This window comes from Arachis hypogaea, chromosome 11 (assembly GCF_003086295.3).
Source record: "Arachis hypogaea cultivar Tifrunner chromosome 11, arahy.Tifrunner.gnm2.J5K5, whole genome shotgun sequence".
In the NCBI taxonomy this organism is placed as follows: Eukaryota; Viridiplantae; Streptophyta; class Magnoliopsida; order Fabales; family Fabaceae; genus Arachis; species Arachis hypogaea.
The window spans coordinates 15,125,817-15,145,392 of NC_092046.1; the positions used below are offsets into that span (position 1 = coordinate 15,125,817).

Genomic DNA, 19,576 nt, shown 5'->3' on the forward strand with positions numbered 1-19,576 from the left:
CAAATACGTTGTTTAAATACAATTTTTGTTAATACTTGTAATTATGGATTGAATATGAAGTACCACGCTTAACTTTTGTTAATATTAGTCGTACATTTTCTCAATAAGTAAGAGTTAAGAGTTAAGACCCACATATGTACTCGAAATCACTCTGCACATTCTTAGTTGCAAGGCAATATGTGAGGCCCACAACACCTCTTACCTAAACGGTTTCATTTTCATCACAAAATTACTCTTATCTCTTCTGCGTTGTGTCTAAGTCAATTGCAAACTGCCAACAAAACAAAAGCAAATAATACTACAAAAACAAAATTCAATTTATCATGTGACTAATATGCTGTTCCATTATCTTCACATTCATGTTCATATTCTTACTCACGGTCCCTGACTATTTTCCTTTTCTACATTTCCCTCAATATTCCCTTTTATTCATTCTTTTTTAAATTTAATAATTAAGAGAGAGAGAGAGAGAGAGAGAGAGAGAGAGAGAGAGAGAGAGAGAGAGAGAGAGAGAGAGAGATTAAGGGCATGTTTGGAAAATTTGGAATGGAGGAAGTTCCAGGAGCGTTTGGCACAAGCGCCAGCTTCGCACTCCGTTTGGGGCAAACCGTCTTTTCCTCTGCTTCCCTTCTCTTCATGTGCTTGGACGTTGATTTCTATGCCTACACTGTTTTCTGGTACCCTCTTAACCTTCATTGTTTATTTTCTTTATTTTTTTTCCCCATATGATTTTATGTTCGTTCATTGATCTTCCTCGTCCCCCATTTCCCTTTACGATTCTGGGTTTTCGCTTTCTTTATTTGTTAAATCTCGTCCCTATTTCATGAGTTTTTCTAGAACAATTTACAACTGATTAGTGCTTCCTTGACTTTGAGAGTTGCATGCTTTTGATTTTCATGAATTCAGTCCCGTATGATTTTTATGTTACGCTGTTAGACATTTTTCCTGTCAACTTAATTGAATACACAATTGAAGTATAAAATCAAGTGTAGTATAAAGATAATTTTTTAAACATTCTTTAATTGATGGAAAGAGACAGAATAAGTTTCAATACTTTTATAGATTAATAGTATAATTATTAATTGAAAATTTCAAACATTATGAAAAACATTTCAAAGTGACCGACACTAATAGTTACTCTGCTAAAATATTGTATGTTTTTATTATTATTAGCATAAAGTTCTTTTTTCAAAAATTTATTAAACTTTTAAAATATCTTTAATATTTAAATTAAATAGAAATATCCAAAAATATTATTCTTTCAAAATCACGTTTAACAAAAAATTTCCTAACACAGATCACTACTACATTGGCACTGATATATAATTTTAATCAAAATTAATTTGCAAAAAAAAAAAACCTTCATACTAACATTTGTTTATAAAAGTTAATCCAAACACACAAAATCACTTATCAAATCCAATTCAAAATGAAAATCAATAAAAATATACTAATTTAGATTAGATAATACTATGGTGAAGAGTATTTTTGAGTGAATAGTAAAAATAATTCTTTTTATTATGAGTAACAAGAAAAAAAAATTACACATGTTCTTTATTAATACAGTGAGAATCTTCACTCTTCACTCAATTCTTTTTCACTAAAAGAAAATTCCCATTTTGATTCCAAAAGGAATCAAACCCAATCTAAGGTGCATAATATGAGTATAACTAAAATTAATTACTTGATTAGTCCTTAATAATTAATTCTGTCAGACACTTAGATCATTTGTTCCGTCAACTTTAATGGAGGTCAAAATAGTCATTGACAATTCTAACAGAGGACAAAATGGTTCCTAACAACTCTAACAAATGATAAAATGATCCTTGGCTCCCTCTGTTCGTAAATGACACTGTTCTCTCCCAATTTTCATAATATCTCGTATAACCTTAACATTCATACTTTCCTTCTTCACCTTCATAGTCTTCTTCTCCATCTTCTCCTTTCTCCTCTTCAGCTCCAAAATCAAGTCATGGTGTAACTGCCACGCATGTCACACCTACCTCAACATGTCATGAACCACACACTTTTCAAATATCTGTGACTAGTTACCCACCTCCTCCTCACTTCGCCCACCAAAAGTATACACCTCCACATCCTCGATAACATCACTTTCAACCCCGACAACGTCCACCACATCCTCAAGATCAAGTTCTACAACTACCCTAAGGGCACGTCTTTTTCCATTATCTGCCAAGCAATATGGATTGTTGGACACTAGGACATCACGAGAAGATTCTCCTTCAACATCATATGTAAATTCTCATTTGGAATGGACCTCAAGTGCTTCATTCCTTCTCTTTTTGGGTCCAAGCTGGTAGACAGTTTCAACCTTGCATCCAAGCTATTAGTATAGCAAGCAATGTCACCGTCACCGCTCATATGGAAACTGAAGCGATTACTGAACATTAATTCAGAGAAGAAAATGAAGGAAGCGATTGGAGTGGTGGACAATGTGGCCATAGAAATAATAGGGCAGAGGAGGAGGGAGATGACGATGACAACGACGGGTCTTAACAAATCGAACTTGTTGTATAGATTTATGGGATCCATCGAAGACGATAATTACTTGAGAGATATAGTCATTAGTTTCCTGAGTATGAATTGGTTGAAAACAAGTTGATGATTTTCTTCTTTTGAACATTGAAGTTGCAAAATATACACATGTAACTTGAAGTTGCAATGTTAGAATGTTAGGGTTATGTAAGATATGATGAAATTTGGGAGAGAATAGTGTTGTTTCTGCACAGAGGTTGTCAAGGACCATTTTGTCCTCTATTAGAGTTATCAAGGACCATTTTATCCTTCGTTAGAGTTGACAGAACAAGGGACCTAAGTGACTGACGAAATTAATTGTTAGGGACCAATCAAGTAATTAATTTTAGTTGGGGATTAAAGTGTTTGGTTTAAAATTCTTTGAGGACCAAAATGGGTATATACTCATATTATTATTAGTTAAATTACTATTTTAGTTCCTAATGTTTGGAGCAGATCTTAATTTAGATTCCAACGTTTCAAACATATTATTTATGTCCTAAAAAATTTTAAAGAGATTTAATGTTATCTTATAGGTAAATTTGACACAAAATAGTTAATGGAGTGAGTTATGTGAACGTTAATAACGTAATTGTTAAGTTATATCTTCTTTCTGTATTAGAGAAATACAACCAAAATTTTCTTATAATACCGCTTCTTCTCAATCTCCTTGTAAAAAAGAATTCTAAATTCTAATAATTAATCATCAACACTCTAGAATCAAATGAAAAATTTTTACATTACTGAATATTAATGGGTTGATTTTACTTATGTTCTGAAATAAAATGTTATTGGCTCTTTAAGTTAATTGTTCATATTAAATTTGACATTAGGACAACATTAAATCAGTTTAAAATTTTTTGAGACTGAAATAAGACGTTTAAAACGTTAGGGACTAAATTAAAATTTGATCCAAACGTTGAAGACAAAATTAATACTTTATCCTATTATTATTTTATTATTAAATTTAAAATTTTATTTATAATATATTTAAATTATTACTTTTTTTATCTTATTCTTATATTATTATTATTTAGTGAAATATTTTGTGAATATAAAATAAGATTTATTTATTTATTTATTTATTTTACCAACCGATTTAAAAAAAATTAAACTGCTACCATCCAAAATGTTATAAATTATTATTTTAGATCAGATTAACTTTTTCTTTCAAAATTAATGCAAATTGTACCTCGGACATCTTTAATAATCACCCTCACTCATTCTTCTTCTCTCATCATCTCTAATAACTATAGTTATCAGAATTGAATTGATAATCAACTTGATCATATGACCAGGTCATTGATTTAACTGATAAATCACTGATTCACCTAATTGACTCGATCATAATTTAAAAAAATATAAAATTATATAAATAAAATTAAAATTATATATTAAAACTTAAAATGAAAATCTTTACAAACATAATAATAATAATAATCAAATATTAATTTTTAGACATAACTAATGATACAAAAAGAGATAATAAAGTAGTTTTTAGTACAAAATACTTTTTCCATTTAAATAAACAAGTGCAAGTAAAAAATAACACAATCGATAAATCAAGTTTAAGTGATCTTAAAATTGACATCTATGTTTTCATAGGACAAATTTGAAACTTGATCAATATTTTTCTCATTTTGATTTGCATCTATAACTTCCATAAGAAACGCTGCATTATGCAGAACATCAGAAACAGAAAAAGAAGGGTTTGAAGAGAGAGCTTCAATAAACTAGTGAAATGAATTAACTTCATCTTATTCTTCCATCAATGGATCAATTCTACACACCTCTTAGAGAGATGCAAGAGCTTTATTTATAACAGAGTTGGAGAAGAGAGAAAGATCAGATATCAGAATAACAAGTCCTAATTAACTGTACCAAACTGATTTTGTTACTGACTAACTCTCTTATCTCTTATCCCTTAAGATACAACAACAAAAGATTTAGCATTTTTTAAGCAACAGAATAACAAGGTTCAATAACAAATTCAACTCAACTCAGTTATCCAGCAACAAATTTTACTTCCAGCAACAACCACATTTATGATATATTTAGCATCAAATTCAACTTACAGCTGACAATAAATTCTACTTTTAGAATTTTAGCAATAAATTCAGCTATGATATCTATGATAACTTTCAGGTAGCAACAAAAATTTAAACGATGATAACTTTTAGGTAGCAACAAAAAAAAAAAACTCCAATTCTCCAAATATGATTTACAACAAATTAACATTAGCTAAATCATAATTTCAGCAACAAACTCAACTTTCAACAACAAAGTTAAGATGTACTAATAATTTATAGCAATGAAATTGAAAGAGAAATAACAAGGCTAAAGCTGAAACTCACCTGGGCAGAGAGACGAAGCAAGCATTGATGGAAGACATGGGCCGAAGCTGAAACCCTAAACCCCGACTCACGGTGGAGGAAGCGTTGACAGAGCACGACAGAGCTTGCGATGAGCTTGAGGCAGCGACGAACTTGAGGAGTTAGCGACGAGCTTAAGGGAGAGAGTGGTGAGGGAAGAGAGAGGTGAGATGGGTTCTGGTTCTGGGTTAGGGCACCGGCCAGGTGGGGAGTAAGTGAGGGAGAGAACAACACCTTTTCTTTCTTAAGGAAAAAATAGTAAAAAACATAATCCGGTTCGGGTAACATGAACCAGTTTGGATCACCGATTTTCATAGAACCAGCCAGGTCGAACTGATTTTCATTGGGTTCACTGCTTAAACGGTTCGACGAGTGGCTCAATCCGGCCAGATGATCGGGTGTCCGGATTTCCAATCGAACCAGCCGAGTCGAGCCGGATTTGATAACTATGCTAACAACACACCTCCTTAATTGATATCAATATCAATAACAATGTCAACATCCTCATTTTTTCAATATCACCTCACTCTTTTGTCTCTATCGTTGCACCACTTATCCCACCTCCTCAACACCCACAATAAATTCCACTTGCACTTGCTTACTACCAATAATATCATTCTTTTCAATAGCAAATTCGATAGTAATAAAATATCATCATATTATAATGAGAAATTGGATGGTTTTGAGCGAATTTTTTTAGTGGTTCTCACACTTCTTTTGCCTTCCTAGGACGCGAACCACCTTCTCATCTTCACAATGACTTTCGTTTAAAGACACTTCTTCTCCCTGGCTCTAATGACAGTGCAAAAGTTGGAAGTGCGCCTTCATTCGAAGATATTGTCTCTACAATGAGCTTTGATAACCCTACAAAATTCATCAGTAGTTGGAGTGTTTTCACGTAGTCTATCTGGATCTGAATTTAGATTCATTTAATATGTAGCTTGTGTGAATATATTATTTTGCTTTAAAATTAATTATATCTGTCAACGTTAGTCTATTTTTTTAAATAAAATTTTTGCAATTAGAAAAAGAAAGATTTTACGCCATTAGTAACTTATATTTTGTCAAATTAATTATTATCTTATATGGCTTTTTTAGATAAATATAGTTGATGATTTATCCAATTTAGCATTTATAACTATTCCGGCCCAACCTATTACCCGGGTCTGGACCTGAGCGGCCGACCCGACGGGTCGCGCAACCCGAGCCAGGAGGGGACCTGCCTTCCCCTCCTCATCCACGTGGAGCCTGGACAGCGAGTAGAAGCTTCCAGGAAGGTGGGCCTGGCCACAAGGGGCCCACCCGAGTACGGATTATAAGAGGGGAGGGACCTACCCCATCCCCACAGGTACGTCACCTACTCTAACTCTAAACCACCACCTCTTGTACCGATACTGACTTGAGCGTCGGAGTCCTTGTAGGTGGCACCACCACATTGTCACTCCGCGGATCCCAGCATGCAACCTCCTCCAGACTCACAGTTCGCGCCCAGGTCCTAACCCTTTCGAGTCTCTGCTCAGCTTCAGTCTGTCCCGATCCACCATGCCCCCGAGCAGACGAATATTGGCGCCGTCTGTGGGGACTTGACGCGGATGGATTTCCTTTTGGGAGAGGAAGGAGAAAAGGCGCGCGAGGAAGAGGGAATCCGTCTGATGAGCAGGTTAGCTTCCGTCGCCTCTTCCTGAGAGCGCACAGGAGCGCAATCCTGTAGAGACGACCCACCCTCAAGCTCACATGAGAGACGTCCCTTTGGCGGAACAGGTGATGACAGTGCAAAGATCATGCGAGAACTGTGCCACCGGGTGCAGAATCTCAAAAGAGAGTTGGCAGCGAGGGACCGCTATCGTCCTGAGCACAGTAGAGACTCTCGTCCCAGTCTATCTCGCACCAGATCTCCCCCAAGGAGGTCGAAAACACGAGGAAGGAGCTCCCGAAGGAACGATGAAAGAGTTCGAACAAACGTTCGGTTGCACACCACCCAAGATAGATCGGAGGAGCATAGAGAGACTCGCAGAGAACTGCACCTTACCACCAAGCCCGTCTGGACCATGTAAGAGATCCAGAACGTGACAAGAGATTACATCAATGATGAGGAGGTTAGCCAGGTGGTGGTAGCCAATAAGCAGCAACCGATCAACCCACCTCCCTGCCAACCCATGTATGCCGACAAACCAAGAGAGATACCGAAGGAAGGGGCGTCGGGGAAGCAATCCAAGCCGTTTCCTTGGGTTGGGAAGTTCATGAACTTCACCCCCCTCATGACCCCCATAGCGGAGGTTTATCAATAGATTGCGGAGAAGGGTATCCTATTAAAACCCCGATAGCTAAAGGACAGGACATACAAGAACAAGAGCTTGTATTGCGATTACCATAAAGGTTTCAGCCACAAGACACAAGATTGTTTTGATCTAAAAGACGCCATGGAGTAGGCTATTCGCGAAGGCAAGCTGACTGAGTTCCCCCAGTTCATAAGGGAGCTGAGAAGAAGAGAACGTGAGCGATCCGAGGAAGACCGAAGCCGTGCCGTAAAGCCAAGGCAAACATCCAATGAGAACCATGACAACGGCCCAACGGTCGTCGTTAACATCGTAGTAGGACGAGACGCACCCCCCAGGTCAAAGTCGGCAGCGATGAAAGATGCCAAAGTCCTAGCCGTGTCAATAGGAAACCCCAAGGCCCCGTCCAAGGAACCTCCCGAGATATCCTTTGGCCCAGGGGACCGATGGTGCCACGATCACCCCAAAAATCTACCCATGGTGATCACGGCGATGATCAGGATGAGCTTAGTCAAACAGATCCTCATTGACACAGGAGCGGACTCCAACATTATGTTCAGAAATGTATTCGATGCCTTGGGGCTCAGGGAAGCCGATCTCAAGACCCACCAACATGGCGTCATTAGCCTAGGTGACAACTATATAAGGCCCGACGGGATAATCAGTCTCCCGATCTGTATTGGAGCCGGCGAAAGTAAGAGGTCGGTAATGGCGGAGTTTGTTGTTTTGAGAGACTCCACAACTTACAACATAATCCTTGGAAGGAAAACAATCAATGAATTCTCAGCGGTCATATACACCAAATTTCTAACAATGAAGTTTGTGGCTGACAACAGAAGTATTGGTTCCATCAAGGGAGACCTAGAAATGGCAGTCGCTTGCGACAATGCCAGTCTCTCTCTAAGAAAGAAGTCGAAGGAAGCGTCTGGGGTGTTCCTGGCTGACTTAGATGCAAGAGTAGACGACAAGTCAAGGCCAGAACTCGAAGGCTATTTAGAGAAGTTCCAAGTCAGCGATACGGAGGAAAAATTCACTTTCATGAACAGAGACCTCCCCCATGAGCTTAAAGGACCCCTTATCGAAGCTGTCATAGCGAGCGACGACGTATTCACTTGGACTCCGTCCGATATGCCAGGGGTGGACCTTAAATTTGTATCTTATCGACTTGCCGTTAAACCAGATGCTAACCCGGTGGCGCAACGAAGAAGGAAGATGTCCCAGGAAAGGGCTAATAAGGTGGAAAAACAGACTGCTAGCCTACTGGAGGCAGGATTCATCAGGGAGCTGGAGTACTCGACGTGGCTGTCAAATATGGTTCTCGTTAAAAAGGCCAATGGAAAGTGGAGAATGTGTGTCGACTACTCGGACCTCAATAAAGTATGCCCAAAGGACTCTTTTTCCCTCCCGAACATCGACGCTCTAGTAGATGCGGCGGTAAGATACCGATTCCTGAGCTTCATGGATGCATACTCCGGGTATAATCAAATCCCGATGCACCATCCCAACGAAGAGAAAACGGCATTCATAAAGCTAGCAAGAACCTACTGTTATAGAGTAATGCTGTTCGGACTAAAAAACGCAGGAGCCACTTACCAAAGGCTGATGAGCAAAATTTTTAACAATCTCATCGGCAAGACGGTTGAGGTATATGTTGATGATGTCTTGGTGAAAATAGCTGAACTCGGCAACCTAGTTGACGACCTCGAGGCCGTCTTCAAGGCATTCCGAAAACACAACATGAGACTCAACCCCCTTAAATGCGCTTGGAAGCTGTGAAGTTCCTGGGCTTCATGATAACCCAAAGAGGAATATAAGCTAACCCGGACAAATGTGAGGCCGTCCTTAGGATGACGAGCCCAGGATGTGTCAAAGATGTGCAGAGGCTGGCTGGGAAGCTCACGGGCTTATCTCGATTCCTCGGGGCCTCTGCAGCAAAGGCCCTCCCTTTCTTCAATCTGATGAAAAAGGGAATAGCCTTCGAATGGACGCCGGCTTGTGAGGAGCCATTCAACCATTTCAAAGGAATACTTTCGGCACCCCAGTTCTCGGCAAGCCAAAAGAAGGCGAAACCCTGTTCTTGTATTTGGCAGTGACAGAACAAGCCATTGCAGCCGTCCTCATCCGAGAAGAAGACAAGATCTAGCAGCCAGTGTATTTCATCAGTAAGGTGCTCCAAGGGGCGGAGCTAAGATACACCAAGTTAGAAAAATTGGCCTACACCCTGTTGATCTCATCTCGAAGGTTGAGGCAGTACTTTCAAGGCCACTTAGTCACACTGAGAACCGACCAAGCTATCCGACAAGTTCTGCAAAAACCCGACTTGGCGGGCTACATGATGACGTGGGTGGTCGAACTATCCCAGTACGACCTGCAGTATGAACCTAGACATGCGATTAAGGCCCAAGCGATGGCAGACTTTCTCGTGGAAGTGATGGGAGACTCGCCCGGGAATACGGATACACGGTGGAAGCTCCATGTCGATGGAGCCTCCAACCAAGCGTTTGGGGAGCAGGCTCAGCGAGAGTGATCTGTGGGCAATCAATCAAGTTTGACTTTCTGGTTTCTAATAACCAGTCTGAGTACGAAGCCTTGATAGGGGGGCTGGTCCTAGCTAAGGAAGTCGGCGCATTGAAGGTTGAAGTCAATAATGATTCTTAAATCGTGACTTCCCAAGTCAACGGGAATTACCAAGCCAGAGATTTTTTACTTCAAAAATATCTAGAGAAAGTGAAGAAGTTATGTGAAGATTTTGAAGAGGTAACGATCTAGCACGTACCCAGGGAAAAGAACGCTAGGGCCGACCTCTTGTCAAAGCTAGCAAGCACCAAACCTAGCGCCAGGAATCGATTTCTATTCCAAGGAATAGCGACAGAGCCATCAGTAGCTCTGTGCCTCACCCAAGGGTTGAGTCCCCCCTTCATGGATGGACCCAATTCTTCATTTTTTGGAAGGCAGAGAACTCTCGGAAGACGAGAAGAAGGCCAGAGTAACAAAGAGAGAAGCAGCTAAGTATGTGGTGATACAAGGGCAGCTATTCAAACGAGGGCTCAGCCAACCTCTGCTGAAATACTTACGCCCCAATCAAACGGACTACGTCCTAAGCGAAGTCCATGAGGGGTCCTGTGGCCACCACATCGGAGGAAAAGCATTGGCCCAGAAGCTCGTCAGAGCGGGATACTACTAATTTGATAGTCAAAAGGGGACACGACAAGCAAAATAACCAACGCATTCTAGCGAACAAAAATGGTTAGAAGGAAAGGCACAATAACGGCCTAACGGTAATCATTCACGACAAGCGTTCTAAGAAAACTACAAGTCCAAAAGATAGATTACAAGGTAAGGCACCACATCGGCCTAGTCAAGGAGAATACAAAAGTACAAGCCCAATTAAATAAATTACAAGTTACTTCCTCAGAATGTCGACTATCTTACCATCCTGAATAGTCTTGAAGGCCCAATTGCCGAGGTGTCAAAGTTGGGAGACAGCAGCTTGACATGCGCCTTGATCGCCTCGTCGGTACCTCCAATCACCTCGCTAGCATTCTTGACAATTTTCTTGTTCTTCTTCTTTAAACTGGCGATTTCCCCCTTCAGGCCTGCAATCTTAGCCTTGGCAGTATCTGCCGATGCAATGGCCTCGGCCAACTTTTTCTCCAAGTCAGCAATCTTGGCCTCCACCGCAGTCGCCCGACTCGACGCGGTGCCAAGCTGGCTCTCCTGGGTCATCTCCCGGTCGGCAAGGCGAGCCACTGTCCCATCAAAAACCTTCAGCTTCTCTTCTGTGTCTGCCAACTTGGTCTTGGTGGCTTCCATCTTAGCTTTCAAACTGCCGATCTCCCGTAGTGTCGAGCGGTACTTGCCGTCTAGGACCCCAGCCTGGGCTAGAACGGGTTTCGCTTTACTCGCGATAGTCGCAGCATGGAGCATACAATGGTAAACCCACCTAGCCTGAGAGGCAAAGTCACCACCATGGAAAAAGTCATCGGTTCTTAGCAGAAGCTGGGAGTCAATGAATCCCCTCGCATCGAAGTTCTTTTCCATAACGGTGAGCCCCCCCTCTGAACTGGGCGTTGCCTTCCTCTTCTTAGGGTTCTCCACAATGGTCAGGTCGGGACCCGCCTCATCTTCAGGTACCTCCTTGAAGGGGGGAACCACACCAGTGCTAGTACCAACGGTTTCCTGAGGAGGCGGTCGTGATTGAACCTCGGATGCTGGGGAAGACGGAGCCCTGGCAGAGTGGGTTTCCAAGCTATCATCATTGTTCCTCAGAAGGAACTGGGCCATCAAGTTGCTGAGACCTACCAGCTCGGCAGCCATTGACACTGAAACAAGAAAGCAAAGCCCAAACGTTAGAACGTTAAACAGGTATACAAGTCGGAGCAAATAAGATAAAAAAAAAAAAAAAAAAGCAGGACAATCCGGTGACTCACCCACATAACTTCTACCCATGTCACGGTCACCCATCAACAGATGCGGGTTATGGTTATTCTTACTAAAAATGGCCAATAATACATCGGCGATGTCCTGGTTTTGCTGATTTAGACCCTTATAAGTACTCCTTATAAAAATGTTAGCCCTGGCACCGAAGTTTCAATAGGTTAGTATCCGGCATTCCCCTTCTAAAGTCATCCAGAAGGGATGCCAACCCTCAGCAGGCCGCACTTTGAAATATTTTTCCTTGAAGCCATGGAACGAATCTTCGAACAACCTAAAGATCCGTCGACCATGCACGGCTCGGAAGGACTTGTATCCTTTTTTATGTTTTCCTTCTTTTGAAGGGTTAGTCAGAAGAAAGTAGAGGAAGACCTCTACCGAGATCGGTAGCTCTAAGTATTCGCAGACCATCTTGAAACAGCGAATAACAGCCTAGCTGTTCGGATGTAACTGTGACGGCGCCACATCGTATAAGCAACCTGGGGGTGTTCATATTTATGTGACAAATGCATTCCCGGTCCCTCAAAACGAACGTGTCGTAATGCTCCTCGTCGGAACCCCCTCTGCAGAGCAGATCGGAGTTGCGAAAGGGTTATCTTAGAGGCCATGTCCATCACGTTAGAAGTAGCCCAGATATAATGGTCTACGGGATCTCTCGGAATTGGGCTCTGCGCCATACCTACAGTTGGGCACCACTTAAAGTTAAACTCGGGAGGTCGGCACATCGAGAAAAAAGAAACTAATGCTACGTTCTGCTACGACTCTACTGTACACTGATCTACGATCAATTAGAGGTTAAAATTAATGCACTTAATAGCAACCCCCTGTAAACTACCTAATAGTGACGCACTAATCACAGGCGAGACTAATCATCAACAACAGAAGAAAATAGCGCAATAATGGCGGCAGAAGCAAAAACAGAACCATAATCATCTGTAAGGGTAAAAGCAGTAGAAACTTACCAGGAAATTATGGAAAAAAGAAGAACGAATTCCGGAGAAAGCACAGAAAAGCTTGCAAAGGTCAAAGGTAAGAAAGGGAAGAATGATAGTAAAGGCAGTGGATGGGAGATGTATGAAATAATGAAAAGCGTCAGGGAAAAATGCAGGGTAGTAACTGACAGAGGGAAGCGCGAAAGCCAAGGAAAAAAATAGATTTTTCACCCGAGTTTTAAATTAGCCATAATGAGCATTAAATGCTCGACGCGAGAATCGAGGCGACATTTCTAGTAACGGGTAAAGGCCACGTGCTTTGGGGGCACGGACTCCATCACGGATTCCCGACCCCACGAGAGCTCTACTGGCGGGGGCAAGTAGTTCAAACGCGCCAGGTACGAGCTACGCCATACCTGGCACGTTGGGGGCACTATTCCGACCCAACCAATTAGCGACCCGGGTCCAGACCTGACTGCCCGACCCGACGGGTCGTGCAACCCAAGCCAGGAGGGGACCTGCCTTCCTTTCCTTATCCACGTGGAGCCTGGACAGCTAGTAGAAGCTTCCAGGAAGGTGGGCCTGGCCACAAGGGGCCCACCCGAGTACGTATTATAAGAGGGGATGGACCTACCCCTCCCCATAGGTACGCCATCGACTCTAACCCTAAACCACCACCTCTCGTACGAATACTGACTTGAGCATCGGAGTCCTTGCAAGTGGCACCACCACATCGTCACCCAATAGATCCCAGCACGCAACCTCCTCCAGATTCACAGTTCGTACCCAGGTCCTAACCCTTTCGAGCCTCTGCTCAGCTTCAGTCTGTCCCGATCCACCACACCCTTGAGCAGATGAACAATAATAATAAATGAGATCACTGTTATATAAATCATTTAATATGAAATAGCATAATTTGTGATTATAATTAATATATGTATTTGGCAATGAGGGTGAGGTTAAAGCCTAAAGGTGAGAACAACAACAAAATTAGAAATTCATTTAAGGGACCAAATAGAAGCAAAATATTAAATAATTTTTATATTATTATTTATATTTTATGTTAGATAAAAGTTAAGGTTCAAAAATATATTTTAATGATTTTAGTATTTTAAAATATATTCGATGACAATGTACCTTATATGGAGGAAAAATTAAGGTTGTGAGAAGCGGACTGGTCATTGAATCGATTGAGTAACTAGTTCAATAATTCAATGGTTTAATTAGAGTCGAACTATAGTTGAACCAGTTTAATTAAATATACACTAAAATTATAAAAAAATTCAATATATAATTTTAAATATTTAAGTTCAATAATTTTTAAACTAATAAAATTCAAAATTTGATAATTTCAACCAATAAATTATCCATAATTTATTATTAAAGTTCCTAAACAACTTTAAATATCAAAGTTTATAACTAAAGAAATAAAAACACATATAAATGACAAACAAAAAATATTCTACCACCAAAAAAAACATTGAACAAACAAATTTTTTACTAAACAAAGATACTACTCATCAAAAATCATAATCATCATTAAGTGTTCCAATGTCTCCATCATAAACAGGTAATCCAAAGCCACCATCTTCAGAAGTACTATCAAAAGAAGCTATATTTGAAGATTCAATTACAACATCACGCATATCCAGTTCAACTTCCATGTCTCCTCCATCTAATAAAATAGAATAAAAAGTCAATAAGAAATCAAAATTAACAACATATATCTTTATGGAATGAAACAAATTTTGCTATTTTACTTACCATCAGAATACGAAGGCATAGCATTATCAGTATATATTAAATTTTCAATGCCTTCAACATCTCCATTAGTAAATTCAGGATCATCCTCATCTGTCATTACCCAAAAATCTATCGTGTTATTAATGCGTTGAATGTCAATTGGATCATAATTCTTCTTCTTTTGATGCAACCTAGATTGAAACCGTAGGTTATAAGTCACATAAACAATGTCACTTAGTTTTTAATACTCTAATCGGTTCCTCTTCCTTGAATGAATTTGTTTAAAAAGGCTCCAATTTCTCTCATTTAGATGAAGAAAATGTTTGATGAAAAAGACGAATTGTCATTTTTTATAAATTAGGAGCACTCCCACCATGTAGCCTCCACCATTCACCTACATAGATATAAAACTTAAATATTGTTTAATGTTCATCACTCAATATTTAGTAAACTTTCAAACTAAATTGAAATTGGAAAAAAAATAACTTACCAAGTTCGAGTTTTTTTACCGCTCTCTTGGTACTTTATCTCTCAAATTTTTTTTTACAATCTCAATACAATTGTATCTCTTGCATTGCGGCAACTGAGTCATCGCAAAGTGTTTCAATATCAAGCAAATGAGGTAAATATCTCAAGATATTTTTCTTATCAACAAAATCCTCGTTATAAAAAAAACTGGATTTAAAAAGTACGCCACTGCATGGAGATCCCGCCTCAAATGCTTATCCACCGGATTTTCAAGATATTGGTGTAAGACGTATAAGCAGCTTTTCAATTTCTAAACATTGGCTTGATAGTATTTTTGGCTCTTTTCATGTCTTCATACACGTATCCCAAAGAAGATTTTTCATCAACATTAACAATCCTCAACAACTTAATAAGAGGACTAACAATTTTCACACTGATAACAGAATCTTGCCAAAACTTACTATCCAACACAATTGAACTAACAATCTTTCTATTAGTACTTTTGGTTAATTTATGAGAAGTAAAAAATTTGTCCACCATCAATGCTTGCAAATCTTTCTTGTGATCATATATACTTTTCAAAGTAATGAAAACAATGACAAAACATGTGACTCCTGGTCGAATAATTTCTTTCCAACTATTTTTTAAGCCAAGACAAGAAGATCATATGATTGTAAACACAGTCACTTTTGAAGCACGAGAAGCAAGATCATTTATGTGAGGAATACTTGCAATATCTTTCAAAATAAAATTGATGCAATGGACAGCACAAGGAGACCAAAAGATATTTGGATACTTTTCATGAATGAGTTTTCTAGCAGATACATAATTAGCAGCATTATCAGTGACCACATGCACAATGTTACTAGGCTCAACCCACTCAATAACATCAGCAAACAACTTAAACAAGGTATCGGTAATTTTTATCATATTAGAAGCATCAACAGACTTAATAAATAACATTCCAGATGGACAATAAACTAAAAAGTTAATTAAGGTTCATTGCCTTTGATTAATCCAACCATCTGCCACCAGTATACAACCGGTATTTTTCCATGAGCTCCTATAATTTCAACAAGCAACTGACACTCTTTCTTAAGATTGGCTGACAAATAAACTCTCATTTCATCATATGGCGGTCCCTTGAAACGAGGTCCAATTGCAGCAATACCATCCAAGGCAAGCTGAAAGTAAGGTGTTTGAATTGCATTGAAAGGAATGCGTGCATCGATGATCTATTTTGCAAGCCCCAACTTAGCCTTGTCCACAATTTTTTATTGGCCAAAACACTTTTCAAAGTCGGTTGACACTTTAGAGTAGTCATTTTCTTAAAATAACTTTCAATTTGTATATCAACAATTGCTCTTTTTTGACTTTGTCTCCCATTATTGTAGAAACAACAGGTTGTACAGGGTTAGGCGATGCTTGTATTTCTACACCATAAGACTTCCTCAAATTTTTTTTTTCATATTACTTTTTTATTTTTTACCAAAAACCTTTTGAATTGAAGTTCAACCTCTTCAGTGACTTTATTATATACTTTAATTTGTCCAGAAATTTTTACAAGATGATATTTCATTATATATGTCCCCCTCCATTATAAGTATTCAAACAAAAAAATATATGTATATTGCGCCTTGTAATTTTTGTCATACGTCACAGTGAAATATTCTCAAGCTGGTTCACATTTTTCTCGAGAGGAACCGTTTGAGATTCTTGGACAACATTGTCTTGTGGTTGTTCCATCTAAATTATATACAATATACGAATTACAAATTACATATAGCGAAATAAAACCTCATCCATCAAAATCCAAAATTCAAAATTGAACTTATCACTGTTTTTGAAAATTATATCAAAATTATATTCGTCATTACAAGAATTCAGAATGATTAATTCATATAATTAACAACATAAAAAAATTAACTGAAAAATTGAAGAATTCACTGCGGCAATTTATATAATTAACCAACAAAATAAAAAAAAGTAACTGAAAAATTGAAGAACTCACTACGGCAATTCATATAATTAACAAAATTAAAAAAAATTAATTAAAAAACTGTAGAACTCATTGCGACAGAGAGAGAAGAGAAGGCTTACAGTCCACGACAGCAGAGATAGATGTTCGACAGGACAGAGGCGGCCGATGACAGAAGCTTCGAACCGACCTCTGACGACGATGACGATAGTGATAGGAATGGTGGAGATGTTCCTTGCTCGTTGGAGGAAATTAGAGTTGGAAGGGATAGAGAAATGTTCGTGACTTCATTAGCAACGTTTGAAAATTCGGACTAGGTTAGTAGGTTTTTTCTTTCTTTTTTTTTCTAGCGTTCAAAACAACGCCGTTTCTGACTCAGATTACAAAACTGGGCCTTAAAAAAACCCAACCGATTCGGTCAGTTCACCAATTAATCATCGATTCGGTCGATTTTTTGATCGATTTTTACAGGACGATTTTGAAAGTCAACCAGACCGATCAGATGACCAGTTTTCAATTAACCCAGTCAAACCAATCAATCCGGTCCGATTTGTAGAGCCTTAGAAAAAATCATCAATAACTGTATATGAAGTGAATTTTGAACCATTGGCGGAGCCTCGTGCAACCATCAAATTTTCTTTACAAGTATACATTTTAATTTAGTCTCCTTACCATTTTTATTTATTCTTTGTTTACTGTAAATTGTTTTTTTTTGTCCTCTCTCGAAAAGTTAATCTACCTCCACCGTTGTTTTGAATCAATTTAATTTTTAATATAATGTTGTTATTTAATTAATAGATTGAGTGGTGAGTGGTGACTAGCTATCGATTTGGTGATGGAAGGGGAACGGTAGAGGTGATATTGAGGAGTAAATGATGACTTAGATCTTGATGATGTTGATGTTGACGAAGGAGGTGGGGTGTTGGATATAATGAAGGAAGATGTGAGAATATAATTAGGATGATGATAATGATGTGGTTATGAACTTATGATAGGGACAATTTTGAAAGTATACATTGACTAATTTTGACCATAAAAATTAAATAAAAAGGTATATGTATTTTAATGTTAGGAATAAAGTTTTAGGAAAAAAATTAAAAAAAATTTAAGCATTAATAGAATTTATTGTTTTTGGACATCATTTTTAGCCATTAGTTTTATTTTTTTTTTCTTTAATAATCTAACAATATATTTTTAGTCTATATTTTTAAATATTGCTAATTAACTGCGAACTTTTTAACATTTCAAAAAATATATTATTATTATTATTTGACTTAACTATCAATCTTTGGTCTTTGGTGAGCTATAAAAAGAAAAAAATAGTATAAGATAAATGAAAGAAAAAAAAAGATTTATGTAAAAATTAAATAAATTCAAAAGAAATTATTCTTACTTAAAGAATCGTATTAGATATATAACTATTCTTATTATTTCCTCCTATCAACTTAAATTTTTAAATTTTTGAGAGAAATCGTATCATAAAAGTTTACGCTATGTGGGCATTAAATTATGTTACTAATGCTCTGCAATTTTGTGGAAGTGTTGGCATGATGACAGAGGTGTTATTCATTCTTTCTGAAGAGTTTATATGTATACCATATTTTATAGTTTATAATAAGAGGTAAAAGACTTGGGAGTGCACTTTTTATACTTGTTCCCAAAGTTGTATTAGAACTTAATTAGAAGCATCTTGGTGTTTATGCTATGTAGCTTATCTTCTATGCATGCCTCAATAGGAGGATTTTCATCCTTTTGCTTTTGTTCATGATATTCAACAGCTATTTGGTGACAGTCATGGGGTTGGTAATTCCGTGGAGCATAACATTGTTGGTCGTAGACGCATACTCTGTGTTTATAAAATGTTTACCTCATCAAAGAAGACTCATATTCATGATCCTTTTGGGTGACATGGTATGTGCAAATTATGACAAAAAAGAAACATTATTGCTGATATTGACCAACTAAAAATTAACTTTATTTTTTCTATAATGCAATAATGAGAATAGAATATGTCACATACTTCAGGTTTTGTCATATCTATCGCTAGCGGCAGCGTGTTCGACGGCCGGCGTCACAGATCTCCTGCTGGATGCGGACGGATCCTATTGTCCGCCAAAGTTGTGCAGCAGATATCAGTTGTCTGCTGCTATGGCCTTCTTGTCCTGGTTTCTTTCTTCAGCTTCTTGTCTGTTCAACTTTTGGATTTTACCGTCTTTGTAAATTATTTTGCTGGCTGTTCATATGTATGCAAATGATAAGTTTATTTTTTCTTTCAAGGGAATAAAGTTGTGATGAATATAGTCAATAATAATGTAATAATTGCTTAATTGCTTTTAGTTCAAGAGAAAAAAGAAAATTGAAGTTTCTATCGTGGTTCTCAACCTTTTCCTCCTAAGCATCCTTGCACAGCCAATAATAATGTGGCAAGATGAATTCTAAACTTAACATTTTAAATTTAAACTCTAAATTACTGTGTTTGGACAGTGTTGTCCATGCTTGATTTGATGATATAGTTGCTGAATTTTGGGGTTAGGTTCTCCAAAGAAGTAGTTTTAGTGAAAATGAGGATTTGAGTGTTGAAATTTGAATTGGGGTTTGATGAAGCTCAAAATTACCATTTTTAATTTTAATTAGATGATTTTGAATGAGAATGAAGGGCTCGATTGGTTATTAATGAGGTGTTTGTGAGTTAAATTGCGCTAGGAGCATTGTACCCAAATTATGGGATTTTAATCGATTGTGTTGGGATTGGTATTTTAGCGCTTTTACCCCCCGATAAATGGATTTTGATAAACTCAAATTGAGGGTTGATCATTAAGGTTGGTATTAAATTCTGAA

The 19,576-nt window shown here is 38.2% G+C and overlaps 1 protein-coding gene across 1 annotated transcript; it reads left to right on the plus strand.

Moving 5' to 3' along the window:
- The first annotated feature begins 389 nt into the window (after nucleotides 1–389).
- LOC112720370 (CASP-like protein ARALYDRAFT_485429) lies at nucleotides 390–19,104 on the plus strand. Its single transcript, XM_025771292.3, has 3 exons — nucleotides 390–677; nucleotides 18,517–18,649; nucleotides 18,764–19,104. Exons 1-3 carry the CDS (start codon nucleotides 529–531, stop codon nucleotides 18,956–18,958), a joined length of 477 nt encoding a protein of 158 aa, XP_025627077.1. The 5' UTR covers nucleotides 390–528; the 3' UTR covers nucleotides 18,959–19,104.
- The last annotated feature ends 472 nt before the right edge of the window (nucleotides 19,105–19,576 follow it).

Coding starts and splice junctions, on each gene's coding strand:
- LOC112720370 (XM_025771292.3), top strand. CDS start 529: ATGTTTGGAAAATTTGGAATGGAGGAAGTTCCAGGAGCGTTTGGCACA. Junction 678..18,516: donor TATGCCTACACTGTTTTCTG/GTACCCTCTTAA, acceptor GATATTCAACAG/CTATTTGGTGACAGTCATGG. Junction 18,650..18,763: donor TGATCCTTTTGGGTGACATG/GTATGTGCAAAT, acceptor CACATACTTCAG/GTTTTGTCATATCTATCGCT.